General features: G+C 41.9%; 1 protein-coding gene across 2 annotated transcripts in view; it reads right to left on the bottom strand.

The window, feature by feature from the left end:
* PKHD1 (PKHD1 ciliary IPT domain containing fibrocystin/polyductin) overlaps positions 1–27,745 on the bottom strand; it is a 279,722-nt gene that overhangs the window by 151,295 nt on the left and 100,682 nt on the right. For both annotated transcript variants that reach the window (XM_027789196.2, XM_027789199.2), the window contains exons 38-42: positions 22,273–22,485; positions 5,330–5,537; positions 4,205–4,362; positions 2,414–2,608; positions 1,222–1,347 (exon numbers count right to left, since the gene is read on the bottom strand). In XM_027789196.2, coding sequence (XP_027644997.2) covers positions 1,222–1,347; positions 2,414–2,608; positions 4,205–4,362; positions 5,330–5,537; positions 22,273–22,485 — 900 coding nt within the window. The remainder of the gene's footprint in view (positions 1–1,221; positions 1,348–2,413; positions 2,609–4,204; positions 4,363–5,329; positions 5,538–22,272; positions 22,486–27,745) is intronic.

Below are 27,745 nucleotides of genomic sequence, written 5' to 3' on the forward strand. Positions count from 1 at the left end.
AAGCCAAGACGTGGTTTGTCAATTAATTTTAAGCCCAGAGCGACTTTTTATGACTGTCTTGCAAACCCCCTGAAAATAAGGGGTTTAGATGAAATCACTGAGGGAGTCCAATTCTGAAGCTGCAAATGGCCAGCTATAATAAATATTCTTTCACAGGCAACAAAATGATATATAAATTCATCCATCAGACCCTCTGGAGCTGCTGACAGTGAAGCCATTAAAGACATCTTGGGGATAAGGTATTTTGAGCCTGTAACTTCAGTGGAAACGTTCAGCTCAGCCCAGAGTCCTAGACACATGTCCTAGCATGAGTGAGCCAAGGCATGTGGCAGGTTGGAGATCTTGTTCTGCTTTGCCATGGCCCTGAGCACTCTATGCATCACCCTGGGCAAGGCATTGCATCTCTCTGAGCCAGCTCTCTTCCCCTGCAAGATGTGTACAATCACTCTCATTTTATAGTCTTCTCTGTTTAAATCATAATCTGTCACTTCTCCTTATGTTTAAATACAGGACCTAGCATAGGGGCTCTGTGTAAGTGTATGTAACTGCAGGATCAGGACTGAAAGGCTTTTTTTCCCCCTCTGTTTATCTTAAAATTGGTCATTTTTATCCCATCTCTGATGGAAAACAAAAATCAAGCTATATCTTTAGGTATTTAGGCAACATGAGATCCCAGCAGAAGATGCTGCAAGTCAGTCTCCTGATGGTTAGTTAGGAGCAATATTTTGTTGCTTAACACTTTTGTTGCTCCAAGCTCCAATTTATTTAAGTGCTAAATCCTCTGCTTAACTTTTAACATATGCTTTCACTCCATTATCTTCGATGTCAAATGACTGAAGTTAAAGGTAAGTATGCTCTTAAATGCTTCACTGAACTGGGGTCTTAAATACTGCATAATGGTGCTCTTCCAATGACAGATAAATCAATCCCCTAAAAAAATTCTTCCACTTGTACACTGAAAAGTAAGTGATCCAGAACAAGTGAAGACTGGCATGAAGAAACAGAGTGTATGGTCAAATGGAAATAACTGCTAGGAGTTGCATGTGGAAGCATGGGAGCTTTATTCCAGATTCACTGGCACCAGAAAATGCAGATTTGATTAAAGTTCTCAGGGTGCAGTTAAGGATCTGCCATTCTTTCCTCGAAAGGGATTTTTGTGCAAATGCTAATCAGTACATGTTGCTGTTAGATATAGGATAGGAATTTTTCTGCTTCACTTACCCAACAGAAGCCCATGGCCTGAAATGTTATAGAAAACATTGCTGTCCACAACAAAGTCTGAGATGCCAATCAGACGGAGTCCTTGGCCAAAAGAGTCCAAGACACAACAGCCACGTATGTAAGAGTCTGGGGGAAAAAATGAGTCTTGTGAGCAAAAAGCACATGGCAGCTTGAAAGTAGGGAGAGTTTTGTATTAGCTCCTCATCCTTTGATGCCATGCAATTAATTCTTTTGGCTCCTGCGAGACTGCTTGGTTACAGCCGCCCACCCGTACTCACCTGGCAGATCTTTGCCAACAGGTGGGCACTGCTGGGATGGGCACGGTAGGAAAGAGGGTCCCTGAGCACAGAAATGGGTTAACGGAGGTGGTCCAGTATTGTGAGGAAGTAGGAGGAGGAGATCCAATGAAAGCATGGGGTAAGATCCCAAGAGTGAAGTATGTTACAAACTCAGGCAGTTGGATGATTGAAGTGGGACTGAAGAAGAGGAACGTTTCAGTAGAGCAGTAAGGACAAGGCAGGTATCTTGTACACCTTGTCTAGCCAGGCATGGTAACCTGTCCAGTGTACTCCAGGATCATGGCCAGTGCTGCCTTTTGCCACCAGGAAGCCCAGATCCTCACTTAGTGATGAAGGTGGCATAGAAAAGGCATAATTGTGGGTTAGCTTAAGAGGAAAGTCCCATCCAGTACTCTCAAAATATTATTTAAGCCCATCTAACTTGCCCCTATCACCACCAGTCTTGTGAGCCTTCATTCATCACAGAGATTAATTTTGCACTTATCAGTGACAAAGTCAAAGGAACTTAATGTGTTCCTAAACCTTCTGGTGATAGTTAGATTTTGGTCTATGTCACCGCACAGCCCTGTTTTCCCCTGGGCTCCCTCACAGTGTAATAGTGCAATCATTTCCAGAGTTAGTAGTAGCATGCCAACTCAGAGGTGTGGTATAAAAATAAAATATTATTTTCAGAAGAAGCTGTCCAGAGATGCAAAGGAACTAAAGCAGCTTAAAGCACTCCATCAAGTTTCACTTGGGCTTAGACTGCAGGTGAGGTTTTCTCACATTTACCAGTCCAGTTTGTCAACTGACCCAAGAGCTGAGCAGCTTCTGAGGACATCGCCCCAACTTTGGGTGGGAAAAGGTGGGACTTTTGAAATCATTCAGGCCCACCTCCAGTGCAGCCACCTCACCTGCCATCCGTGCATTGCCAGCAACAGTCAGGGCACTGCAGTGCTGCTGAAATGCTTGGCCCACGTGGCGGAATTGGACCCCCTCCACTCGGAGCCGGCTCGCCTCTCCCTGGAAGGCCTCCACAACCATGATGGCGCCCAGGTCCTGAGACCCTAGCTGCCTCTCGCTTCTCTTGTACAGACACCCGGAGCCACCTAGAATACAACGTGGTGGGAGCTGTCAGTGTTACCTCTCCATGGTGACCATGGGATGTGCAGAGTGCCCCAAGCAACATCATGAAACCCACTGGGTTGACTCAGTAAGACTCCATCTCCAGCAGTGATCATAAATACAGACCCAAAGACAAATAGCCACAAACAAGCGTATTTGATACTCCCTCTAAATACTCTCATGGTTCCTTCCCTAAAAGTGTGGACATTTTTAGAGGAACATACATTCAAACCAGCAGGAAGCTGTGGTAGTTTTATGCCTTGGCAAGTTCCTTGTGTTCAATTTTAAATAGTCCTTTGCATAGGGAAGATGGATTTGACATTGATTTACTTTGGGTGAGGCTCTTGAAAAGGGATTTGGACACAGATGTAGTGAACTAAACTGAAATGAGAACATTTTGAAATTTCTTTAAAACCCTTGCTCTCCTGACTTTCCCTGCAGATGGATGGGGAACTGTTATTACCCACAGTCTAAAGACAAGGAAAGTAAATCATAGGGCCAGGGAAGGCATCAGCATCCATGAAAGACATCATTCCACGGGTCTGTGCTCAGGATATTTTGGTATGAAGAATTTCAGGCTGTGAATGTGCAACTTGGGTTTATTCAGTGGAGGTGCAGAGGAGATCTCAAATCCCAGCACTGCCTGCTTATCTCAGTAATGCTAATTTTTTTTTTTTAAAGAAGGTAAATTAACCACGAAAAAACACTGCTCGCTCATCTTCTGGTGACTCCTCTGAGAAATCCTCCTATCCTTTAACTCAAATAAAAACTTCAAACAGTTAGCACATTTCAGAGACTATATTTATGACTTCCACAGAAAATGAACAATAAATCCATGAGTAATATAAGCAGTTGGCTGCTGGATATCAAATGAAGTCCTGTGTCACAGTCTAAAAGCCCAAGGCATTTTATTTTTAAAGGAAACCTTACACCTGGGTTGCCAGATAACCTAACTCTCCTCAAATTATAACCACTGTGTCTGATTCTGCTTCACCATCAGCTGGTGTAAATCAGGAAGAATATCAAACTTCATGGCATTTTATACAGGTAAAACTAAAGGAGAACTGAGATACCTAACACTGTTTCACCTGTCTAACTATAAGCTACAAGAAACCATCACCTGTTATTTTTTCTCGGTATCCCTAAACACTAAGCATCTCAATATTTTACAATAAAGAGTACAACATTAGGCTGTTTTGTTTTTCCTTCTTCTTAAAATGACTAAATAGTAAACACAATTAAAAATTTAATATATTATGTACACTGAAACATGTTTTCAGAAAATACTTTCTTTTCTACACCCTTAGGCTCAGGCAAAACTAAAGGGTCTTTCCCAAGATGGCTTGAAACAACAATGTGAAAATAATACATCTGAGATATTACAATAAAATGCAGTTCAGCTCCCAAGACTTCACACTTCAATGTCAAACAATGTTTGGAAAGATAGACTCGCTTCCCTGGCATTGATATGTCTCAAAGTTATCCTATTAAGGAAAAGTTCCGATACACGATACTAAAATGTGATTTTAATAGAGCAATTTTCCTCCTCACTACATTCCTGTGAGAAAAGACCTCCTCACCTCTTGCAACACCTGCTTTTACACACTGTCTGAGGTGTGACATCCTCTCCATCGTGGCATTTCCTTGAACAGCAACCCTTCGGCTAATCAGTGCCACCACAGCACTCAAACGCAGACCTTGGCCATTCACCCACTCCTCTCCAGCACCGTGGGAGTACCTAAGGAAAAACACAAAAAAGGAACGAAAGTATCTGCACCTGCCCGATGGCAAGTTGTAAACAGTGATGTTTACCTTAAGCTGATGACTGCAGCCACCCAAATTCAGAGCTGGTTTCAGCCCTCTTCTCACTATGAACAGTGGCACATCCAATGTGTCTGTGTATATGGGCTAGATACATTTTTCCTTGGCTGATGTCTGGGAACAGATATCTTTTGATGTCTTTTTTGTCTCTCAAGCTCAGAACTTTTCCTGACCATGTTTATAACAAACTATTTCAGCCTTTGAATTTTCTTCTCAAAACATATTTGGGTGAAAACCATCAGTACTTTCTTTCTTAAAGCCCCAGATATGCCTGAAAATGATACCATTAATCTTCCTGAGCACTAGAGGTTGGTTGCCTCCCAAACAGATAACAAGTTTCAACACTGGGGCTGTTTGTCTGAGATCTCCATGCACAGAAGACGAAGGGAACAAATGCAGTGAAACTACCACTCACTGGAAACATGGAAGCAGTATTTCCAAACTGAAATAATTCACTTTGAGTGTGGTGTTAATCATTTTAAGTAAATCAGACAAGAAGGGAAGATTTTTATCTTTTTTTTACAGAAGTCAGACACTTTTTGTGAAAAAAAATGCACTTTCTCAAGAAATGAACTGTGCAAGACATTTCTTTGTCAACCCTATGCTGAGGCGACTGGATTGTACTGGCCATCAGTGTTTTCTTCTTCAAAGGTTTTCTGAGTTCATGGTTATGATACAGGATTTAAACACAGTCAGAAACATTCAGGGTTGGATGTCCACTAGCTTTAGGGGGAGTGAGGAACTGAAATATCTCTAACCACCTTTGTTAAAGTGATTTATATAGTTATTGTGTCCTGCAGGAAACAGCAAATCCTCACTTTGACCAAATTTTCCCCTGGTTTAGCTCTCTGCTATAGAAATCCCTTTGGCCCTTGAAAGGATACCTGAGCGGTGATCTAAGGTACAGCTCCGTGTCGTTCACAGACTCAATAATAGCCATTTCTTCTTGCTGCTGTGCATCTCCAAGGCTGGTCCGTCCCACCACAATTTCATCACCAGGTTGCCAGTCAACAGGTTCCTGGAGCACTAATCGTGTGTCATCAGCATGAGCTGATGATTTCAAGCGTGTGAAAGCTACTTTGGGCATCCAGCCTGAAAGAAAAAAAAGAAAAAAAGGAAAAAAAAAAAGGAAAGGGAAAAAAAAAAAGAAAAAAGGAAAAGGAAAAAAGAAAAAAGAAAAAAAAAAGAAAAAAAGAAGAAAGAGAAAAGAAAGAAAAAAAGAAAAGTAAAAGCAAGTCAATCCACTTGAAAAAACAAGCAGCATGTTTAGAAAACCCTGCCTCACTTGGATCATGCCAGTCATTCATTTATTTCTGATGCTGTGTAGGAGATACAGGACTAATGCTATGAAGGAGGATTTCTGCTTGGATCAGAAATGCAGTGCTTTCCAAACAACATGGCATTTTCATATATTTTGTCCTTATTGGTCCCAAAAAGCTGGAAAAAAAACATGCTGGAAAGAAGTTTGCTCAACAAGCAGTAGGAGCTGAGGTTCGTTCCTCCAAACTGACTTCCCTATGTGAGAAACACCCTCTTCTTAACCACCTGTCATAACCAATGGAGAAAAGCATTCTCTGCAGTGGCCATCATCCTTCTCTGTGTGCAAAAAGCACTCTGAATTACCAGCTTCCCCAGTCATGTATCCAAAATGACATACAGTGAATCTAGGTCTACAAGTAACTTGCATTCACAAAAACATATGTTCCTGTTAGTAACATTTCAGTGACTTATGTGAAGACAAATATCGCCACTTCCAAAACCTTTTAAGAGTGACTACAGATTGCTCAGCTAGCAACATAAGGTTGTTCTGACACTGTCTCCAGCAGAGACAAACTGAGGGGTCATTTTTTTTACATCTTGGGCTAAGTGGTTTACCTGGTCATGCAACACAACCAATGGGCTGCAAAATCAAATGCAAGACTAAAATGGCTAGCATGCAACCAGCCTGCTTTCAAACAGTTGACAAAAAATGATCAATAAAAAAAAAAAAAAGTTGATGGTTCTTTTTACCACTTGACAAGTATGGTGGACACTGGACATCTGGCTGAGTCAGCATAAGATTATGTGATGACGGAAACAGGATTCTAGAGATACATAGAAATGTATCTCAAGCTGGTTCCAGAGCCAGGAATACTCTGCAGGTAAAAAGCGTCCCCCATGGGTGATGTTCCTGAAAAAGTCTCCATCAGGGACAGCTAGGTAGAGGAGAACAAAACCTGGAGGTCCCAGGGAAGTGTGTGGCAACAACCAACACAAAAGTTGTTCTACTTCCTGTCTTTTTAAATAAAGGCTTTTCAAAAAAGTAATTTTTCTTTTTGAAAAAATGGAAAGTTGTTGAAAAGTGAATTCTCATCCACAAAAAATATGTTGTCATTTTTATCAAATCTTGGTCAATGCATTATTGTAAAAAATCATTTGTGAGGGTGTTAAAAAAACTCACTCATTTTCATTTTTTTCAACATTAGCTCTCTTTTAAAAATTAAGAAAAAATAAAAATATCAAAAATTCAATATTTTTCTTTTTTTAAAAGAAAGTTCTATGGAAAGAACTTGCTTCAGCCTTTTTCATCAAAAGCAGAAATAACATCATGTAGTATTTTTAATGTTGTATATTTGGGGACATCTTCTCTGAAAACTTCAACTTCAGAAAACACGGTTGAAACATATTCTTAGTGAGGCCTTAGTCTGCTTAAACCTGAAAACAAATTTTCAACTTTAAGGTGAAGGTGAGGTGAAGGTCATGTAATATCCCTGGGGATGGGGATGATATATAGGTTAGGCAAAGCAAGATGAAGAGCCCCCTCCATCAGCAACCTTGGGCCACCACTGGAAGGCAATACCAAGGTGGCAACTGCCGTTTCCCAAATTCCCTCCTCTTCAGTGGACACACTACCAAGTCTGTATATAACAAGGCCCAGCAATGAAACATCTTGCCATTTCACCCTCCCTTCTTCACTTCATCACGTTTGCTCTAACTCTTGACATTTCTTTTTCCCTAGCAGGCTTTAGAACAGATTGGCCCAGTGAGATCCAACACATTGAACAGCATCAGGGGATAGTATGTGCCTCACCCCCCCACCTTTAGTATATTTTTCCTTCCCTCCTTTGCAATAGATCATAATTTACCTTTAGCCCACAGCAAGTTACTGTCCTCCCTGATGGTACTATAGAAAAGAAATAACACCTGAAATCACCAAGGGTAGAGGTTGCATCAAATAAATCATTTTCAAATTATTTTAAGCAAGTTTCTTCCTCTCCATATCCTGTTTCACTTTCTCATTGGTTACACTCCACTGTCCCAGTTCTTTCCTTAATGAAGATAGAAATACGGAGTAGCACCTCCAAGTCAAAAAATTTACAGCAGAATGAGGGAAGGAAGAACCAAGTCTTTTATTCTGTCATCTTAAAGTATATTTGAACACCTGCTCTGTGTGTCAATGATGGGCATCTAAACCTAACCAACATACTTCTGGCTTATGATCTTTTCTTTTTTTTTTTTAAATCAACCTTGGAATTTCTCAGCTTACAGTTAAGGAAACCTTTCAGACATCCTTCACTTAATGTGCTTCAGTCATGTCATAGAACTGTTTTGGAGTGCATCAAATGGATTTCCTTCAGATGAAACTAATGCAGAAGTTGTAATCGAGTAGAACATATAATACACTTTGGATGCTGATGGAACCAGACTAGAATGACTCTATCGTAGCCCCAAAACACATACAGTGTGGACCCTGCATCCTCAGCACCTACGTCATTCTCTCTACAGACCTACTTCTACTGGGCCATGCTGTTTTCTAATGCAGACTTAGCCAAAGCCCACCTCGCGCCATTCATCAGCACAGACATGAAAGACTTTCCCTGTGAGACCTCATCCTTCACACAGCTTCAGCCAGCTTAAAAAAACACTCGATATCAGCCTACATGCGTTCTTCTACTAGCAGCAATTTCATCATCTTTATTCATTTACCTTCTTTCACTGAGTGATCCTCGTGAATTTTTAGGACTCACATAAAAGCAAACGACTGACAGCAGCCATCTGCACGTTGAGCAGCATACCATTTTTCTCCAGCTCTGGACGTTTTGTTTATAATACTGATTTGTGTGCGTGTGTTAATGTGTGTTTGCATGCATCTGTGGCCAGACACACCACTGACTCCTGTTGTGTACATCTGTCACACACATACTACAGCAACACTGCTGGGCAACTCCTGTCATTAAGAGGTGCAAACCATCATTCTGCATGCAGAATATGTTCTAATGGAAAAGGCTTGTTTCAGGCACTTGCGATGTCAGAAATAAAAATTTTTAAGGAAAATCTTCCCAAGCATTTTTTTTCTTCTAAACAAAGAGTATTCAAGGTATCCAAACATCCCTCTCCCCCCACTTTTTTTCTTTTTTTTTCCTTTTTCTTTTTTGACTTCTTACTGTGCTCTCTCAGACTCCCTCTCTGTCTCCCATTCCACAGTTTTACCTTCCTGATAATTTAGGTAAGATCAACTTCCAGTTTCCAATACTTTTAGAATATTTTCATGGCGGGGGGGGGGGGGGGGGGGGGGGGGGGGGGGGGAAGCGGAGAGCAAGGGTAGAAGTCTAGCAGATTCTGCTTTCCTTGCTTCCCATTTATATCCCCACATTCAACAAAATCTGCAGGTCATATTCTGCTCTAAGCAGCACAAGAGACACACAAGATTTGGTCAGTGATGCTTTCCTGGTCAATTCACCAAGGAGGAACCATAAATGAGGTTTCTTTGCTGTAGCTGTAACTCTAACACATTCCTGCCCTATGGTTTGATGGGAACCCATCATATACCCACACAGAAATGAACTGCACTCTTTCTAGAGCATTCATCATCCACTGCTGTTTAAAATCACCCATTCCCCTTTCTAGAAAAAATTTACAGGTGGTAAACCTAAAATTTAACTTTTTTTTTTTTTAAAGTAAGTATAACATTGTGACCTGTATCTCACATAGTTCTAATGGTAGGAAAACACACAACCCCCACGTTCTCCAGTTTCAGTGTCAAAGAGGTTTAAATGAGGATAGCTTGACAAAGAGCACAACACCTACCAAGCCCCTAAGTCACTGTCACCACTGTTGTCTGCAGCTGACTTTGGAGACTGTGGCTTGGTTTCAGGTGCCTAAGCGTGTCATTTTGGATGTACAGTTGGCATCTAGCTGCTGTTCCAGAAAGACACTGGTCTGATGTTAAGTCCCGCATCCATCTGCCAGCCCCACATAGATACATTGGACACCAGTCAGGGTGCCTGGAATGGTTCTCTATGCTAACGCTCAGGTAACTGAACAGCCAAACAGCTAACAGACAGCCAAATCGAATTCTTCTTGAAGAAGTTTCCAGGCCTCTGCTCGCCTACCAGGTGGGCTGACTGGATAGGACACACCACTTTTCAGAGGTACTCCTATACCCAGCTTTTAAATGGGGAGGTGGAATGTGCTGGTGAACATCTCAGGAGGGAATGGTCTCCAGCTGGGAGACAACCTTCATTTCCCAGAGGTCTTCTCCAGTTTTTCTTCTTCAAAGAACCAATGCACTTGCTACAGTATCATGAATATCTAAAGGAGATTGCCTGGAACAAAGAACCCTGTCTGCCATCTGTCTGCAGGACCACCCTTTGGAAAGTCAGAGCTCTCTTTCTTGTTTCCCTTTGAAAACAAGCTTTATTTCAGATAAAACATGCAGGGTTCATAAAATAACCTTCAGTGATTGGGACTGGGCTGTGCAACAGGTAAATAAATTACTTGTTTGAAAGCAGAAGGTTTAAAAGATCAACAGCTGTGGTATATTTAAATTATTTCTTTCCTAAAAAAGTACTGCAAGCAGAAACGCTCAGAAGTGTTGAAAAATAGATGAATCTGTATAACTCCTTAATTATTGAACTCATTTTTAATAATTAACTAAGCTCGGATTGGAAAAAAGACCACATCTTGAGATCTAAAGCAGAAGTGCCTTCATGTTAAAGGGACAGGACAGAACCTTTAGTCTCTAAATGCTATTGCAGGCAAAGCAGGAATTGAACATTTTACTAAATGACTTGACAGAAACACCCTTCAATACTGAGCAGAGCTGAACCATGTTACCAAATGGCAGCCTAGAAATGCAAAGGGGCTTGAAAGCAAATTCCAAAGTGAATTAATCACAAACTGTAGCATAAGGGACATCTTGGCACCAGGACCCTGGCTTGTGATTCCTGTAGGAAGCATGATGTGAGGATGCAGTCTTGTACTGACCTGGCAAAATTATTAATAACAAGGCAATTCTGGTGTGTACAATGCTACTGTCTTTGATATGTCAAGTAGAGAATTGGAAACACAATATAAATTTCAATTCTTACAGCCTTTATCACAAAACATTTTATAAATCTACATCAGATGCTATATGACTTCACTGATTTCACCTACTCCTAAGTAGTTCAACCGGAGATGAGAATTTGACCTTTACAGAAATGTCTCAGAATCACACCAAAACTAGTAAACTCAGCAAGGTATGTCAGGACATACTTATCTCCAGGGTGACAAGAAAGTCTGTCTACAGTAAGCACGGTGTGGATTGTGCTGTGTCTTGTAGGTTTAGATAAATCAGGCCATTTTTTACAATACTTCAACCACAAAAGACACGAATATCATCTCCTCTTCCAGGTGCACATTGGGTGCCTCAACAGGTGTTGAAAATTTAAGCTGGCTGGTTTTAAGATTTAAGATGACCCAGCTGTGAAAGCAGAAGCCGCTACAATTGGAAACACTCGAATAGAAGAGTTTGAAAAAAAATACTACAGGGCAGGGAGAGGTAGCTGTAAGCTAATTAATTAGGAGTCATGTCCTATAGTCAACAGGGAAAATAGCCTCCTGGGGAGCGTACACACTCTGCATCACCCTCTGGAGGAGTTTCTCTGTCCCGCTACAGGCACAGGAGAGTTGTCTGCTCATTCAAGCAAGGGGATTGGATGGCCCCGAAGTTGACTCAGAAGCACTTCAGTGGCCAAGGAGCCTTGGAAACCCGAACTGCCCTTGCTAGTGGCTGTCCCCACAAATCTACAAGTTTCCTTGAGTGTGAAGGAACGCGCAGACCTGTGCTGCCCTGGCCACTGATTCCCTCCTCCCGATTATAACCCTAAGCACATGTCCCACTTTTCTGCCAGCCTGAGCCCTCCAGAGCAGCAAGGGAGAGAGTGAGAGACAAAAAAAAGCAGTGGTATAGATCTCAGCTGAGAAAGGCTACTCCAGATATTACCCTCATCCCAGTGCAAAATTTTGCTTCAGACAAAACATCTCCTTTAAAGCTTCCCTGTGTCAGACCAGACAGTTATGAAGTGTTGAAGGGTTCATTTTACCTATTCCTTGTACATTTATGAAAAAAAATCACCCCTTGCCCACTGCCTTAAAATGTCTTCCAGCTTCCATCAGAAGAGAAACTTGGATTGACACTGATCACCAAAGGAGATGCATAGTTTGTAATCTATTATTTGTATTGAAGTAAGGCCCACCATGCTAGATATTCCACACGTGTAGATAGCTAGGACCAGATCTAATGGGAGCCTCTACACTGGATATAGACAAGTCCCACCACAGCATTCACTGACCTGAGGAGCCTGCCTGCATGGTGCTTCACTCCATGCAAACATGGCTGAGGCCTCCACAAGATAAAAGTTATTAATCTTGTTGTACACAAAGAAAGGTGTGGAGGAGATGAAGAAGGGTTAAGTGGCTTCTTTGGGGTTACATGAGTATCTGGGATAAAGCTGGGAAGTAAGTTTCCTCTGAGCCAGGCCAGTTTCTCAAAACTGAAGCCTACTATTCCAGCTAGGAATAATCTAACACATCTGAAAAACAACACTTAGACTCTTGTTTGCATTTTCAGTTACTGCTCATCGTTCAGATATTAGCTCCAGAGGCAGGTGGCTGAACTGCATCTACCCAAATGCCTGGTACTGTTGGAACGCACAAGGGAAACTGAGTCAGTTCCAACAGATAAACTGAAAAGCGGCTAGTTTACCCTGGTCCAAGAAGCAGATCAAAACCAAAAGACAAGGTCATAGCCTCCTGAGTCACCTCCAGCTCTCTGCCAGGACACGATGAGGTGTTGATATCGTAGTTACCTTGTGTTACCAATCCCCCATCCTCCAAGGAATAACTTTCCAGACAACAACTCTCCATTGAACTGAGAGTGATCCATTAATTTCCAGCTTTTTTTCAGTCTCCAACAGCCACTATCTGCCCCCCTCTCTTCCCATTGATCCCCTGATGCTTTTTCTTCAGCTTCTTATAGCTCCTGTCCTTCACCTCTCCTGGTCTGTCCCAGAAGGTGATTCCAGTCACATAACTATCATAGCCTTGCCCTTTCTCCTGCCATCCCTTCAAACTTGTTCCTTTGCTCCTTTCTCAATCTGATGTCACACCTCCCAGACTACTACATCTCTTCCTCACATAGCTTCAGGAATGTATGGAGCATGGGCAGAGAAAACTGATGGATCAACCCATTCTCCAGTTGATTTGTGAAGGCACATGGCTTGAGCAGACAGCCTTAGGCAGAATGAGTTTTTTCAGCCTGCTTTGCCCACGTTCTCATTTCTTCCATCCATGGGTTCATCCTGCATCTCTCTTTTTATGCTTCCAGGTCTTCCTGTCAGGTTCTGCTGCATCATGGTCTGCCTTCTTCTAAGTCTTCCCTCAATCTGTACTTTTTCTGTCTACCATTCTCCTTCTGAGAATGTTTCTTTGGACTGCTGACTTGTACTTCTTTTACTTCAGTCAAGGCTGCTGATACCTCTTCTTTCTTCTAGCCAAGCTGTACCTTGGTTGTGGTGTTCCAAGACTGATCTTCAGTCACCTAGTTACATACACCTTCATATTTCTCCCCGTAAGTTTCTTACTTTGCACCTCTATTTCTCCTGTTTGTCTCCAACTCTCTTCCCAACACAAAGGCTGTCTTGGGGTCAGTCTGTATTTGAACAAAATGTATGCCCATCTCTTCTAAGCATCTGTGATCACCAGCCTCTTGCACATCTACAACACATCGATCCAATGACAGCACATTTAGGAAGAGTCTTTCAGGTTTCTCATTCTCAATTCAGCTTCTTGCATAAGGCTGTCCTATGGTGCTGTTGTTTTTTCCAGCATTTTCAGAGTTATTAGCCATAATCTTACAACTTTATTTCCAGAAGATGCTGCTTCAAGATACAACAGTCTTTCTGCTGAGTATATTTGTCACAGTCATTCTTCTGTGTCTGATCCTCTTGCAATCTGCATCCACAGACACAGAAGCACAGAAGCATTTAGATCAGAAAAGATCAAGTGCAACCGTTAACAACACGTTCGTGCTTCTTACTCCAGTGGCAACCAGAAGGTGCTTGAAACCCCAGATCTCACTGCCTAATGATTTCCCTAGCCACCAGTTTGCTCTGAAAGGAACTTTTTGTCTTTCACACATTTCTACTCAGTTAGATTAATGCTAATTTAAATCTATGGAATGGTCCAGGCCTATGATTTTATGTGACTAGATGGCATGCTGGTTAGATTGAAAACAGATGCCCCTGACCTGAAAAAAAGACGTTTTGGAGTACGTGTTGTCACCTGACTTTAGAAACGCAGGGAACCTCCTAACTAAGCCTGCCAGCAGCCAGTGTGAGACACATCCCAAGGCAGGCAGAGCTGCAGATCCTGGGGTAGGCATGGGCGTGCTGGTAGAAACTAGACTCCTTAAATGGATTTTAGGAGGACTGGTTCCAGCCCTAAGCCTGACATGGGAATGTTGGTCTTTCTCACAAATGTGTTTAATATTTTTCAAAAAAACTTTGTTTTCTGGCATGGGACATCAGGCTTTGAACCCTTCTGCTCTAAGTACACAGGGCCAGGATCCTGCTGCATCTCATCTTCACTCCTATTTACCACAAATTAATTAACTCAGGTTACGAACATAAAGTTTGTTTGCACTGTTGACAAACTATAAAGCTCTTTTACACCTTTTGACAGTTTATTGGTGCTTTAAAGTTGAAGTAATGAGATCCCTTTATACCACAAAAGGAATTTACAAGAACTGAAGGGCTCAGACACACAATCTACTTATGGTGACTATACAAGTTATGCTGCAGACAATCTGTCAATCTGTTGCAGGGACGTTGTAAATCTTTACAGTAAATGAGAATAAGATCTTTCAATTCCCTTGCACAAAGTGAAAAGAAACAAGCAGTTTACATTTCCAAAAAAAAAGAAAATAATTTTGCAAGAGATAGACTTATAAATGTAATACAATGAATTATAGCTATACTAATTTTAAAAAGGGAAAAGAAAAGGGAAGAAAAAAGGGGAGGGGAGGGGAGGGGAGGGGAGGGGAGGGGAGGGGAGGGGAGGGGAGGGGAGGGGAGAAACCACCACTAGTGAGTCTCCAATAATAAAACACAACACAATTTACTGCAGCGTTTCAGGTGTCAGACCACATAAGGAATCCAGCTTCCACTCCACTGTCATAATCCCTTATTATTCTCTTGTCCCTATCCAAATTGCACTGCCAACTCAAACTTACCTTGGCCATTCCTAAAATTTCCAAGTGTCAAACAAGTGAGAATACAGCCATTGGAAATGGGTGCTTCAGAAAAGGGTTTGGGGTTTTTTAAAATATATTTTTAAATCTATCACAGAGACTTTTTGCTGCTGCTACTTCAGTTAATAAAACAAATTGTAAAAATAATAATGTGTAAAATTCCTTCAGTTAAAAGGAATAGAAAATCTTTTCCAGAAAGCCTTCTTAGTTAGGATTGCACACAGCTGTGCTGCTGCAGCTCTCTGTAGTCAAATAGCCCTTTAAAGGTCCAGATCCTTAATTAAGGATCTGGAAAACTTCTTTCATGAACTTGGATTGGATAAAGACTTAAAAAAAAAAAAAAAAGTCACAGCTACCTCAACTCACAGTGACTAGTGCAGTCACTGGCCATAAAATGTAGGGAATCAGATGAGGAAGACTGAGAGCTGCTTCCCTCTATTTTCAGATGTCTTTAAAAAATTCCCCTGAACCGTGAGCCCTCAGCCCTCTGGACTTGAGTGTTTCCAGCTTACTTTTGCTCCCTGTTAATTCCAATCCTAGGTATATTGCATAAGTGTTTCTAGCTTGTTTCACAATGAAAGGAATTTGGGTGGGTTTTTTTTCCCTAGTACGCATCTTGGATAGACAGGAATGTCTGTGCCTGAAACTGGAAGATGTCTTTCCACCCCCGTACAGTCCTGAAGGACAAACTGCTGTGTGTGGGCTGCTCCTGGGGAGTTGTAGACAGCTTTCCTGCTACTTCCCACCACAGCCAGTGCAGAAAGCTTTTCATTCACACCTGGAGGTGAAATAGGAGGTCCTTTCTAATTTATAACTGCTCATTATCCCTTAGGACACCCAAAAGTTTATCAGCTTTTTGACTGCTACACAGGCGAGCTGCAGCAGCCTCAGTGCTGGGCACTCGGGACCGTACTGGGTGTTTTAGATGGAATTTGAGCATGGGCTCAAACCATAGCTTGCCTGATGTCCCCAGTGTGTGGAACCAAACCCAGCACAAGGCACAAGCTTTGCACAAGCAATGGGCAGACTGAGACAGGAAATTTGGACCTACTCAGTCCCCTGACATGGGTCCCTATGTGCAAAGCCATCATATGCCATCTCACTTGTGGCATTATCACGTGCTTGGCTCTGGGCAGACGTCCTTCTTGGAAAGACTCTGATGATGTGTACAACCAGTGCAGGGGACCAGGATGCTGCTCTAGGCTGAGGTTGCCACTGCAACATGAGGACGTGCAACATTTTCTAGTAGTTATTTTCTGGTCGAGCACTGTGAATGTACAAAGATGTAGTCACAGCTCAGCTTTTTAACATCAGCTTTTAACCTGCTCAGTGGCCCATTCATCCAAGGCCCAATGTAGACACAGCTTCAGTAACTCTCTGACTTCTTCCACCTCTCATGTAAATTAGGGGTGGTGCTCTGGAGTGGGTTCTGGAGAATGAAAGCCAAGTCTACCGCTAGCTACACATGATTTAATCCAAATTTAAAATTAGGCCAAACCTTCAACACCTTCCACAGAATTAAAATTCCACCAAAAAAATTACTTTTGGAACCATTACACTTTTTTGACTAACGTCACTTTGCAGGTTTAGGGGGTTTGATTTTTATATTGTGAACACATTGCATTTCAGTAGTGTAGAAATGTTGACATGGAACAGGTATAATACTAAAAATAACACCATGAAAGTCCAGATGAAAGGAAAATGATAAAATTAAACACCTTTGCCTTCTCCCAGTGGGGAAAAAAATCATCTAAACAAGAGGACAAAGTGAATAATTTTTGTTTTCTCCAGTAGAAAATATCCTTGAAAGTGACCTAGTCATGTGGAATGGTTCCCTTTTGTGAAACTACAGTTTTAACCAAAAGCATTTCCACCTAAATGTTTTTGAATGGCACCCTCAAGAATGCAAGGAGTATCTTACTGAGGATGGGAAGGGCTCTGTAATTGGGAAGGGGTATGTCAGTGTTATATTCAAAAGTTTAAAAGATGCAACTACTTCATCCCACAGAAGCCTCCACATTTGTAGTAACCCACAGACCTCTCCCTGTCAAGGAACACAAGCCAATACATTAGCTATAGTCTATATATAGTATATTAAATATGTATATACTAGCGCCCACCCCTCAGTCCCATTTTTTCCACGTGTTCCTCATTAAGATCAGCACCAAAATACAGAGCAACTGAGTTAAGTTTGGATCAAAGGTGATAGATGCATTTATGTTAGCAAAATAAGGCAAGCTATGAAAGACACTGCAGCTTTCCCTGAACCCAGCACACTCTGGTTTTTTCCCCTCCATCTGCTAGGTCTTTAAAATCTAATGGTCATCTTATAGTTGTGAATAAGAAAGTGAAGGAACAAGTCATTGTACATTAGTTACTCCATGGGAAGTGCCTAAGTGCAGTTTCTTACCCCCAGTGAACACAAGGGGATTCAAGGCAGCTCAGCCTTCTGTTCAAGAGCCATCTGCTTTAATGCATCATGTTAAAGTCAAGGTCTTGAAAGGAAAAGTGCTGTCACAGAAGGCAAAAATCCTCCTGCAAGCACCACACAGAACAACCAGCATCTAAGGAAAACCAGTCTATGGGAGTAACCCCAGAAAGGGAAGAAGGATCTGAACTCACGGTGTTAACAGGGATGTGCAAATCAGTGGTTTCAGTTAGTACCAAATAACATATTGAATGGATGAACATTTCAGTGAGGTAAAAAAGCACATCTTATCCCTGGTGGATCTCTGCACCCTGTCCTGAATCACGCTGCTGCAGATATTTATTCTTTTTTATCTCTGGGAATCTTTTCTTTTTAATATGTGAGTAAAGTAGAACAAATTCTCTCATGTTGTCTATGATCTCTTAATCTCCAACTCAGCACAGATACATAGCACTGCTTAATGGGGGAAAAGCAAGAAGCATTTGATTAAATGTTTGATGTCTCGAGGAATACACAGGCTCTGTGGAGTGTAGTGCACAGCTCACAAACATTTTGTGTTTCATTATTGATTAAAAGTGATTAAAATTAATAATTGGCTCAGCTGATACAAACTTTTTTTTTGTTTCCTGAGCTAACCCTGAAAATGTATAAGATTGTTTTGGTTGCAGAGAAGCCTGGGATAGAAGTGCAGGACTGCCTCTACAACGTCATCTTCCACAGTAAGCTTCCAGTGCAAGTGCAGGGATATTCTTTGCAGGATTATCCGTGACTTTAGAGGACTGAAACGACCACTGACGCCTCTGTTTTAGTTCTGCTGATTATAAATAGGTACAGTATCAAACCAAAACTCTTTGCACATTATTTTTAATTTACCACACAGCTTTCATCATCTGGACAAAGTGAATGTAGCATGTTATTAAACCTGAAGCATAACACCTTCCATCTAGTTGGAGAACTATAAGTTATTAGCCAAAATGAGGGAATAGTTCATATGTTCATGCCCCATATCATCACAGTGCTGGCACTGACAAAGTTTCAGCTAAATACACAGCAGAAGTCCTGGTTTTCTTATGGGAACAGGCACAGTCTGTTTTGAGGGGACACGACGGAATAACAAACTCAGGATCACAGGACTGCTAAAAATGGAACAGAATGGAAAAGACCTTTAAAATTTTCCCATTGATGGCAACTAGAGTGTGGGGACCACAGAGTCAGGCTGTCACAAAGGAAGGGTAGGTGTCCTCAGCTACTGATGCAGCATCTCCACGTAGCTGCCTCTGCACCCAGTCCCTGCCCTTCACACAACATCCACTGGTGTCTCCAGTCCAGTTTCCCTGGGAAGGACAAAGGCACAAGAACAGCCAAGGCCACCATGCTAAACTTCTCTCCTGAAGCTTGTCAGGAGAGTTTCTCAGGGAATAAAGTACGAATGGAGCTGGAGACAGTGATAAATTTCCCTTCTGAACAATCAATAAAATTCTCTCAGCTCCGCTCAGGCCCCTACTGCGGATGCAAGGGCCATAATTACATTGTCAAAAAGCCGAGTCGCCCTGGCTGACTGAAACCCCCTTTAACACTGATGTGTGATTGACAGGCAGTTTATGGGTGGCACGCTCTGACTGGCAGGGGAGTTGGCTAAAGCCAAAGGCAACAGTGAAATTTCCCAGTCTGCTACAACTACCGGAGCAAAGGACTGCCACTCACGAGGGGATTGTGGGAAACCCTTAGTCATATTAACATATCAAAGTGAGGAGCTGACAGTGCTTACTAAACAATCTGAACTCAAGCATGGCTGCAGAACATCCCCCAAATTTCCCGGTCTGAAACAGGAAAGAAACTAAAATGTGCTCAGTCCTGTCTTCACCAAGACAGCTAAGAATTTGGAAGCCTGCTTATTTAATGATTTTGATCTGAGATAACATCTATATGCATGTGTATGTATGCATCTCACAAATGTGTGCTGCTAAGCGTGTCAGTCTCTTTCATGCATTTATAAAAGAAGCTGTCATGCTCAACAATTTGTTCTGTACCACAAGGCAGACTGGTACAAAATTGGAGACAGAACAGTACATTTCTGTTTTATGTAGGCAATATGAACCCAGCAAAAGAACACGCTGCTTTTGGTCTTGCTTTCCAGCGGGCTTCTACTGCTTCATGCTAAATTGCAGATTACTTGGTTTGAATGAACCTTAATTGCAGCCATGCACAGGGTCTGTATGTAGTGCGGAGCTTAAAAGTGACTTCATAGCTTTTTTCTTTAATTTTCTTGAATCAAAGATGGATTTCCTGAATAAGAAATGTGTAAGTATTCTAGAATAAGAATCAAAAAGAAATTGAAAGCAAGAGATGTTTCCACTAATGGGCCGAGCCACCTTTGGCTCCACATATCTCCATCCAGGTAATGCTTGGGTTGCAGACCTCACCTTCCTGGTTTCCTCAGGAATGAAGAATTGCTGGGAGTTATGCCACTGAGTGAAACTTATGAAATATCAGTGAGAAATGCCTTGAGGGTACTGAAATGGACACCTGGGTTTACTTCCCTCTGTCATATTGCCAAAGTGACACTGTAAAACGTACTTCTGCCCTGTTGGTCTCTATAGTTTCATGTGTTGTCCATGAGGATGGAGACAAGTAGCCAGTCATGATACAGGCTCAGAATGGAAAGGGGAAGCAGCACAGGAGGCACAGCTGCAAGGACATGCTACTGGCTTTTCCTAAGTTGCCAGAAAACAAACCAGCATGAAGACAAGGCTCTTGTTATAAAGTCCTGACAATTTAAGGACAAAATCCTGACTTACAGGGGTCAAACCAAGAACGGAAGGATACTTTAAAGTAGTAGGAGAAGACACATAAAGCAAAGCAGCAAAAGCTGCTATCAGGCAAATTCAAATTAATCCCCTGGAACAAGTCTCCACAGAAAATGCTAGCTTCCATTTCCCTTGACGTCCTCAAAGACCAAGCCTTTCTGGAAGGCATGCTTTAATCTAATGTGAGTTACCAAACCCAAGGCTGGGATAAGTGTGTGAAACTCAATGGCCAGTAGCAGACAGTCAGTTCAGCCTAGACAATCTAATGGCCCTTTTTCACAGAGCCTCTCTAGGAAATGGGACAGACACACTCTACCCTTCTGCAAAGCCAGTTTACCAAAATTATTAAATCCATTTGCATGCACTAAATAATTTAGCCTCACTGTGTCTCAACAAAGTGGTCAAGAGCACCTGACACGGCGTTCAGGAGCAGTGCAGCCCATCTCCCTTGCACTGCCAGTAGCACCTTCCCCAGCCTCCGCTGATCTCTTCTGATCGAGAAAAGCATCTGTTCATCAACTCTTCTCCAACAACCCACCTCTCCTGACCTTGCTCAGCTCCTGTGAACTGACAGGATTACCACACAGCGGTACAGCTCACTCCCCGTCTATGCCCAGCTTGTATCCCTCGGTGTCTGACATAATTTTTGACCAAGAGGCATATGTGTCAGCGATGCTCAGATAGCAGCATTTCTGCCTGTAGGCCGGGAGGGTGTAAGTTCAAGCCCTGCTGGAGGATATGAACACCTACCAATATGAAGGCAGATGCACAAGAACATTAGGGAGAGAGATGAAGCATTCACATACATTTGTGCTCTTTTGTTTTTTTCTCCTCTACGGCATATATTGCCTTTAAAAACAACCCATTAATTAAGAGCTTGTCACACATGCATTGCACTAATATTCTGATTCGTGCCGAATTTGGACCTGAATTCCACATCCAACCTGCTGCACCAAGAAAAGGACATTTTATACCTGTATAAATATAGCCTTCCAAAAAACTCTGTAGCTAAATTCCCCTGTGCCACAACATGTGCAAACCTACAGCCATTTTCTGTCCTTTATGTCCCTTGTCTCTTCCACTTGGTAAGAACATAATGCCCTGGCCCTGTGGGGCTTCCTTTGAGAGAGAGGTCCAGTGGTTAAATCAGAGGACTGGGCATCTAGGACTGAAATTCTTGGCATTGCCACAGGTTTTTCTTCATAGCCCTGGACTTGTCGTTTATGACAACAACCAGTGCTGAGCAGGTGCAGCTGTGTGCACCACCAGGAAAACAGAGAGATACTGGCTGTGCTCCTAATGCTAGAGACAGACCACCGGCATGGGGATGCCAGCACAGCATGGAGAGATGGAGGAGGGGGGGAAAACACACTGCCAGGAGCACTTTGCTGGTGCTCAAAGCATCATCCCCACTCCAGCTGGCACAGGCTACCAACTGCAGCGTGCTTGGCGTTGGCCTCACTCTGCAGCCTACCTGGCAGACTACCCTTTCTTGGGCATCCCAAAAGTCATACACTCTTTGGGGAGGAAACTTCCCAGTTGTTAAGGAGAAAGATGACAGAAGGATAACCCGTTCTAGCAGCAGAGCAAACCCACGTGATTCACAACAGAGATCCAAGGTCCAGTGTCCAAGGGATAGAGACTTTCATTTGTGAACAGATGTGCACAAATTCATCTTCTAGGCACCTAAATCCCTGCCAGGGTTTCATATCTACTTGATACCATCTACTTTTAGGGGGTCAGATTTTCAAAATTACTCAGCTCCCCATATGGGAGCTTTTATGGAGATACAGCACTAAGATCTAGTGCATATGATACTGCAGAAATAGGGGTCTGGTGGTGAACACGATATGAAATTCTGGCCTAAATTTCTACAGGTTTTGATTTCTACAAATATTTCATTGCAATTAGAAACCCAAGTTCATGACCAAAGTTGTTTTGTGAGGTTTTTTCCCCCCTCCAAAAACATTTCTTGCTTTGTTTTGTTTTCTTTTATGCATTTGTGCTTTGCTTTTGAAGAAAATTTAAAAATGTACTCACCATGAATGGAAAGGGTCCCATTCCTCACTGCCAGGAACTTGACCCCATATGGAAATAATGATGGAGAATGGAGGCTTCCATAGAGGTAAATGTGCGCTTTGTGACGGAAAGGGGCCTCATGGGATCCCACCAGGAGCTCTCCTCCATCAGATATCAGAATGTAATGAGCATGGAGTTCTACAGGTCCTGGACCAGTGAACAAGAGTTTGCCACCTGAAGACAACAGAAGAGTGATATGCAACCATAGATCTAAAAGCCAGTCATCATCTCACAGTCAAAGGAACTGTAAGAGATGGGTAAAAAAATGGGTTTGCAATAAAATTATGAGATTAAGAGTAAAATATTATTGCATCCTGCAAAATTTCCACCTTGCCCTGTGCTTCTGCCTATGGATTTATCAGATTTTTACAGACCTTATTAACTCAGCCCATTCTTCAATTCTACCACAGGCTGCCGTTCTAGACTTGAGCAAGGCCATTCAGCCTGGGCAGACATCTAAGTCTCTCCAATTCCAGTGCAAGGGAGCTGTGTTTGGAAAATCTCAGTTTCAACCTACTGGCTCTCTAAACATGAAAAAGGGATAGTACTACTTAATTTGCATGTTACTTTTCAGATTACAGGCTACTTGTGACAGGGAGAGAGGAAGTGAGAACATCTTTGGAACATAAGAACTGGCAACTTGTTTAGCTCAGTGGTTGATTTAATCCTGCATACTCTTCCAGGCGCTGTTCAAAACCAGATGCTTCCAAATACAATATAAGAAACTTCTCCCTGTTAGCTGAATGTGAGATGACCTCCCCATCCCATGAAAGCCTCATTTTAATCCTTAATTAGAGGTTAACTTCACTTCAAAGCATAAGGCTTCATCTCCTTGCCAACATTGTCCTTTTACCATCTAAGATTTGTCATTAATATAGATCTGATCCTTCAAATCTTTCTAGTATTTAGTCTCAGTGATTTCTTGAAGCAATGAATTCTGTGGTCTAAGTATATGGTGCATGAAAAAGCATTTCTATCCCCTGATTTTTACTCAGTCTCTTCAGTTCTGTCAAATGTTATCTTTGTTCTTGCCTCGTGTGAGCTGGTGATCCCAGCCTGTCATCTCAGGATGGTTTATGCTTTTATCTCCATTCATATTTTCTTCCCTGTGAAGGACACTGTCCCTACCTTTACAATGTATTTGGACACAGTGGACTCTCAGATATCTAATCATTTCGCATGTGGGATGGCTTCCCCGCTCAAGCCATGCTTCCCAGGAGCTAGCAGGGAACATCTCAAAGCCTGGCAACCTCAGGCCTCTTTACAAAGTGTCTATCATCCTCCCAACATTCCCTTTTATGTAAAGTAGCTAATAACTGTGCCACCTCATACCATGGCCAGCTTTCTACTGGTGTTAGCAGTTTTTAATGGTGACCTCTATACCTACCAAACAGCTGGCTTTCCTTCACCACCAGATACTACCAAACCTTAGCAAGAAGGAGATCAGACCTCTGCTTTAACTTCAGTATTGAGTTGAAAAAGGAAGGAAGAAGTTTTAAGATAAAAATCAGATTTAAAACTACCTTGATCATTGTTCACCTTTGATTTGGTCCTGTTGCTCTCAGTGATAAAGGAGATGCATAGCACTTGCGCCTTTCCCACCTAGTTGCATCCACCCCTGCTGAACACATTCTGTTTATCCTGGTAATTCTTGTTTATTCTTGTGTTGAGGGGCTTTCATTGTTTCTTGATTTCTTAGTCTTATAACAAAGTCTTATAACTTAGCCTTAGTTCTAATTTATTAGGCTTATAACAAAGCTAGTATTTGAATAAGGACTACCCATTAAATATTTTCTTTCCCAATTTCAGTAGATTCCACATAAGTTTTTACAGAATATGCTTAATAGATTAAAGAGATAAATCTTACATTTTCTTGCTTATAACCACTGGGAACCATGGGATTGATCTCACAAACACTAGCTCCCCTATGTGTACATTTTCTCTTTCCCTAGACGTATTTTTCTATACACAAATATATTTCTGTTAAGCTTGCTACATAGCATTTTTATGAATTATACTGAATACACTGTGATAAAACAGCAGAAACTTCAGCTTGTCTCATACAGAACTGCAGAAGAGACCTGATTTCTTCTGAGATACATCTGAGACTTCTGAAAAACAGAAATATTCTTAATACAAAACATGCCAGGCTGAAACGGGAATATTTGAAATGGTATTCATTTGCAGACTGAAGGGACCATTAGCTCATACCGCCTGATGGCCTGTGCACGTCATGCTATTGAAAAACTGGAGGAAGTCAAGTTGCCTGTGTTTGACTGCCACATACCCTCCAGAAAGGCAGACAATCAATTAAACGACTTGGGGACATCACTCTACCGTTTTCTATGATCATCTTTTCCCACAGCAAATTTCTCTTACTCTTCACAATTTCTGCTTTATGTCCAACCATAATTCATCAAGGATGAGCTTTCAGACAGCGGTTCCCTTTGCACCTTCCTGCGTTGCACTGCAGAGAGGTATAGAAAACAGCATTTTCTGTGAAGGTACTTACAGGTAAAATCGAATCTCAGCCCTCATCCAGACTGATTGGTAAGGTTTTCAGGACTCTTCCTGCAAGGAATTGTCTCCAATTCATGGAGTGGTGGATCCTCTTTCACAACCCAGTTCTCATTCTGTAGTTTGAAATCCTGACCTCCTAATTCTTCTGTGCTTTATTGTTCTTGATGCTGCCTATAGAGGCAAAACCAGCTTAGCCCCACACTCTGCCTCTTGCTTTTCATGGTAAAAAACACCCCACTGCCTCCTTTTGCCTCTTCATTGCACTGGGAGATCAGGTGGGCATCCCTGAGCCACACAGACTGTTGATCCTTTTCATGATCATGGCTTTGTCTGACAAAGTCCCTGATTGTGTAATCATTACTTTCATTCCTAATTGCTCCTGGCCCAGCTTTCTTCCCAGCGGTGTAAATCTGCATTTAGTTTGAATGGCGTTCACAAAATGCGATAAGCGACTCTCCATTTACTTTCAAATTATCAATGATGTGCAGTGGCATCCAAGTAGGCATGAGAATGGTTCAATTTACTAACACTTTACTTTCTGAGTTAGTACATTTCATGTCTGATGGCTGCCATGAGATCTTGGCAGGTGATCCTTAGTTAGCCATCACACGATCACATGTTCTACAGAATTAACTTTATCAAACAAACTTGCAATTTTCCTAGAGAGTGAACTAAAGCTTTCTGGCTTTTCTTCCATAAAATTTCTATCCTTTCACTCAGTATATTCCTACAGTTAGTAATTTATGGATTCAATCATCTGTAACGTTCAACTTTATCCGGTTTTCTCATTTGACCTGTGGTTGATATCAGACTAAGCAGCCAATATCTTTTTTCCGTTTACCTGCCTGGACCCTGAGACAAGATCAGAACTTCTACAGTCCTCTGTAATTTCCCATGTACTCTGAAATTAATATTTGTGGGCCACAAAATGCCTTTTCCAGCAGTTTTAAGCTCTTGAATGAGAATAGACCTGTTGATTTAAGAATGTGCATTCTTGAATGATGTTATTTAACATCTTCATTATATTAACATTCTTTAGTAATAAATGGACCTGCTGGTCCATCTTCCTTTTGTGATATAATAGAACAGAAATACTTATTAAATACATTTGCCTTATAGCAGCAGTGTTAATAATTTCATCCCCGCAATCTAGAAATGGAACTGTAAATCACTGCAATTTATTTTATTCCTTTAAAATAAAATTTTATGCATTAAAAAAAAGAGTTCTACCCCAAGGTCTTTATTGACTTCCTATGCTGAAGTATAGTCATTTCTGTTTCCACCTCTCTTCATACAATTTTTAATGAGTATTCTAATTGCTGCCATGCTGTACCACTGAACCAGGAAGGCTGGTAGCCAAAATTGTCCTATCTTTTGATTGCAAAATTGTAGTTATGCTTCACATAACATCCCCAAATTTTTTCCCAAGTTTCAGCCACATTTTGTCCATCCAAAATTTTCAAGCTGTCTACAAGACAGGTTAGAAATACTGAATTCCTCGCACAAAACCTTCTATCCCTTCCCCATGGGATGACACAGATGGGAGAATGTAAGATTCCTCATTCCTTTTCTTTTTGCAGCCATTCCGATGACTTCGAGGCAGCCAGGGGAAAATGCCTGTTTCCCGTAAGAGTCTGGGATTTGCCTCCTCCTGCCTGGCCCACAGAAGGTCTGCTGAAAAACAGTAGCACCTGTTTATTTTTCCTCCCTTCATTAGCAGTGCTGAGACACAACAGAGCACACCACAGAGCTGTGTTTTGCTGCCAGTGGTATAGATATCTGCCTCTCTGGAAAACTAGCAAGGAGTGAAAAGGTGACACCTTGAACTTCACATTGGAGTCCCTCTTCCTGCAAAAACAGGAGTGGCTCAACCAGCAAGAGTTAATGCTTTTGGGATGGGTGTTAACACTTGTTCTGCACTGTCTCTTGTGCACCTTTCTGCACAAGATGGCTTTGGCAGGTCAGGAGTAGCTCACCCTCATACAGCTCCTAAAAACCACTGTTTGCCTCCTTACATACACCTGGTCCTCTATGACCAGTCCTCTATCTCCCTTTTGTTTCCTTTCTTCTTTTTAAAATCCCCTGTTCCCCAGTAATAAGCTAGCTGCATATCAGCTGTCTTGATAGACTTTTCTCTCTGTTGATTCAAAGAATTCCTGTATCTTTTGTGGATTTCTGGGTGTCTGATAAATTTGAATGCTGCTGACTGTTCTGCACCGGGTGCAAGTACGAGCAATAGTCCCAAGAAGTTTCAGTAGCAGCAGGCATGCAGGCACTAGCTGTGCGATGCTTGGCCTGCAAGTCTGCCCTTCCTGGGGGAAAACCTACACAAAAGCAAGGTTTCCCCACCCTGGGTGAAGATTTAGATGTGAAGGAGTAATAATAATTGGACTTCAAGGTGGTGGTTATTGCCCGGCTTTTGGTTTTCTCTGTTGCTAGATGCAATGGCAACCCAAGCACACTTGGCAATGGTGCGAAGATTTGCAAGATCAAGACCACCAGAAGGCATCTGCTGTGTGTGACACTTTCCCTTAGAAGCAGCAGTCAGACCCAACATATAATCATAGGAAACAGATATATACACTCACGGTCACACCGTAATGCTGTTGTCCCCTGGCTATTTGCAAAGCTGCTGAACCCCTTCCAGAACCAAGGCAAAAGGCAAGCAGTCCTTGGGAGAAGGTAAAGTGGGGGAAAAAAAGTTCATCTGCTGAAGATAAAAGAAGAGCAGCATCCACAGAAAAGAAAAGAAAGCATTAGCAGGGCTTCATTTAACCATTTACCAAGTCTAACTGTAAAGCCAACTCCAGCCAAGCTTACAAACACTTTCATGTCAAAAAATTGCATATTGTCTCTCTAACCCTTAGATCTCTGTATCTCTGTTTTTCATTGGATCAGAATAAATATACAGCTG

This window comes from Falco peregrinus, chromosome 7 (assembly GCF_023634155.1).
Source record: "Falco peregrinus isolate bFalPer1 chromosome 7, bFalPer1.pri, whole genome shotgun sequence".
NCBI classification, from domain to species: domain Eukaryota; kingdom Metazoa; phylum Chordata; class Aves; order Falconiformes; family Falconidae; genus Falco; species Falco peregrinus.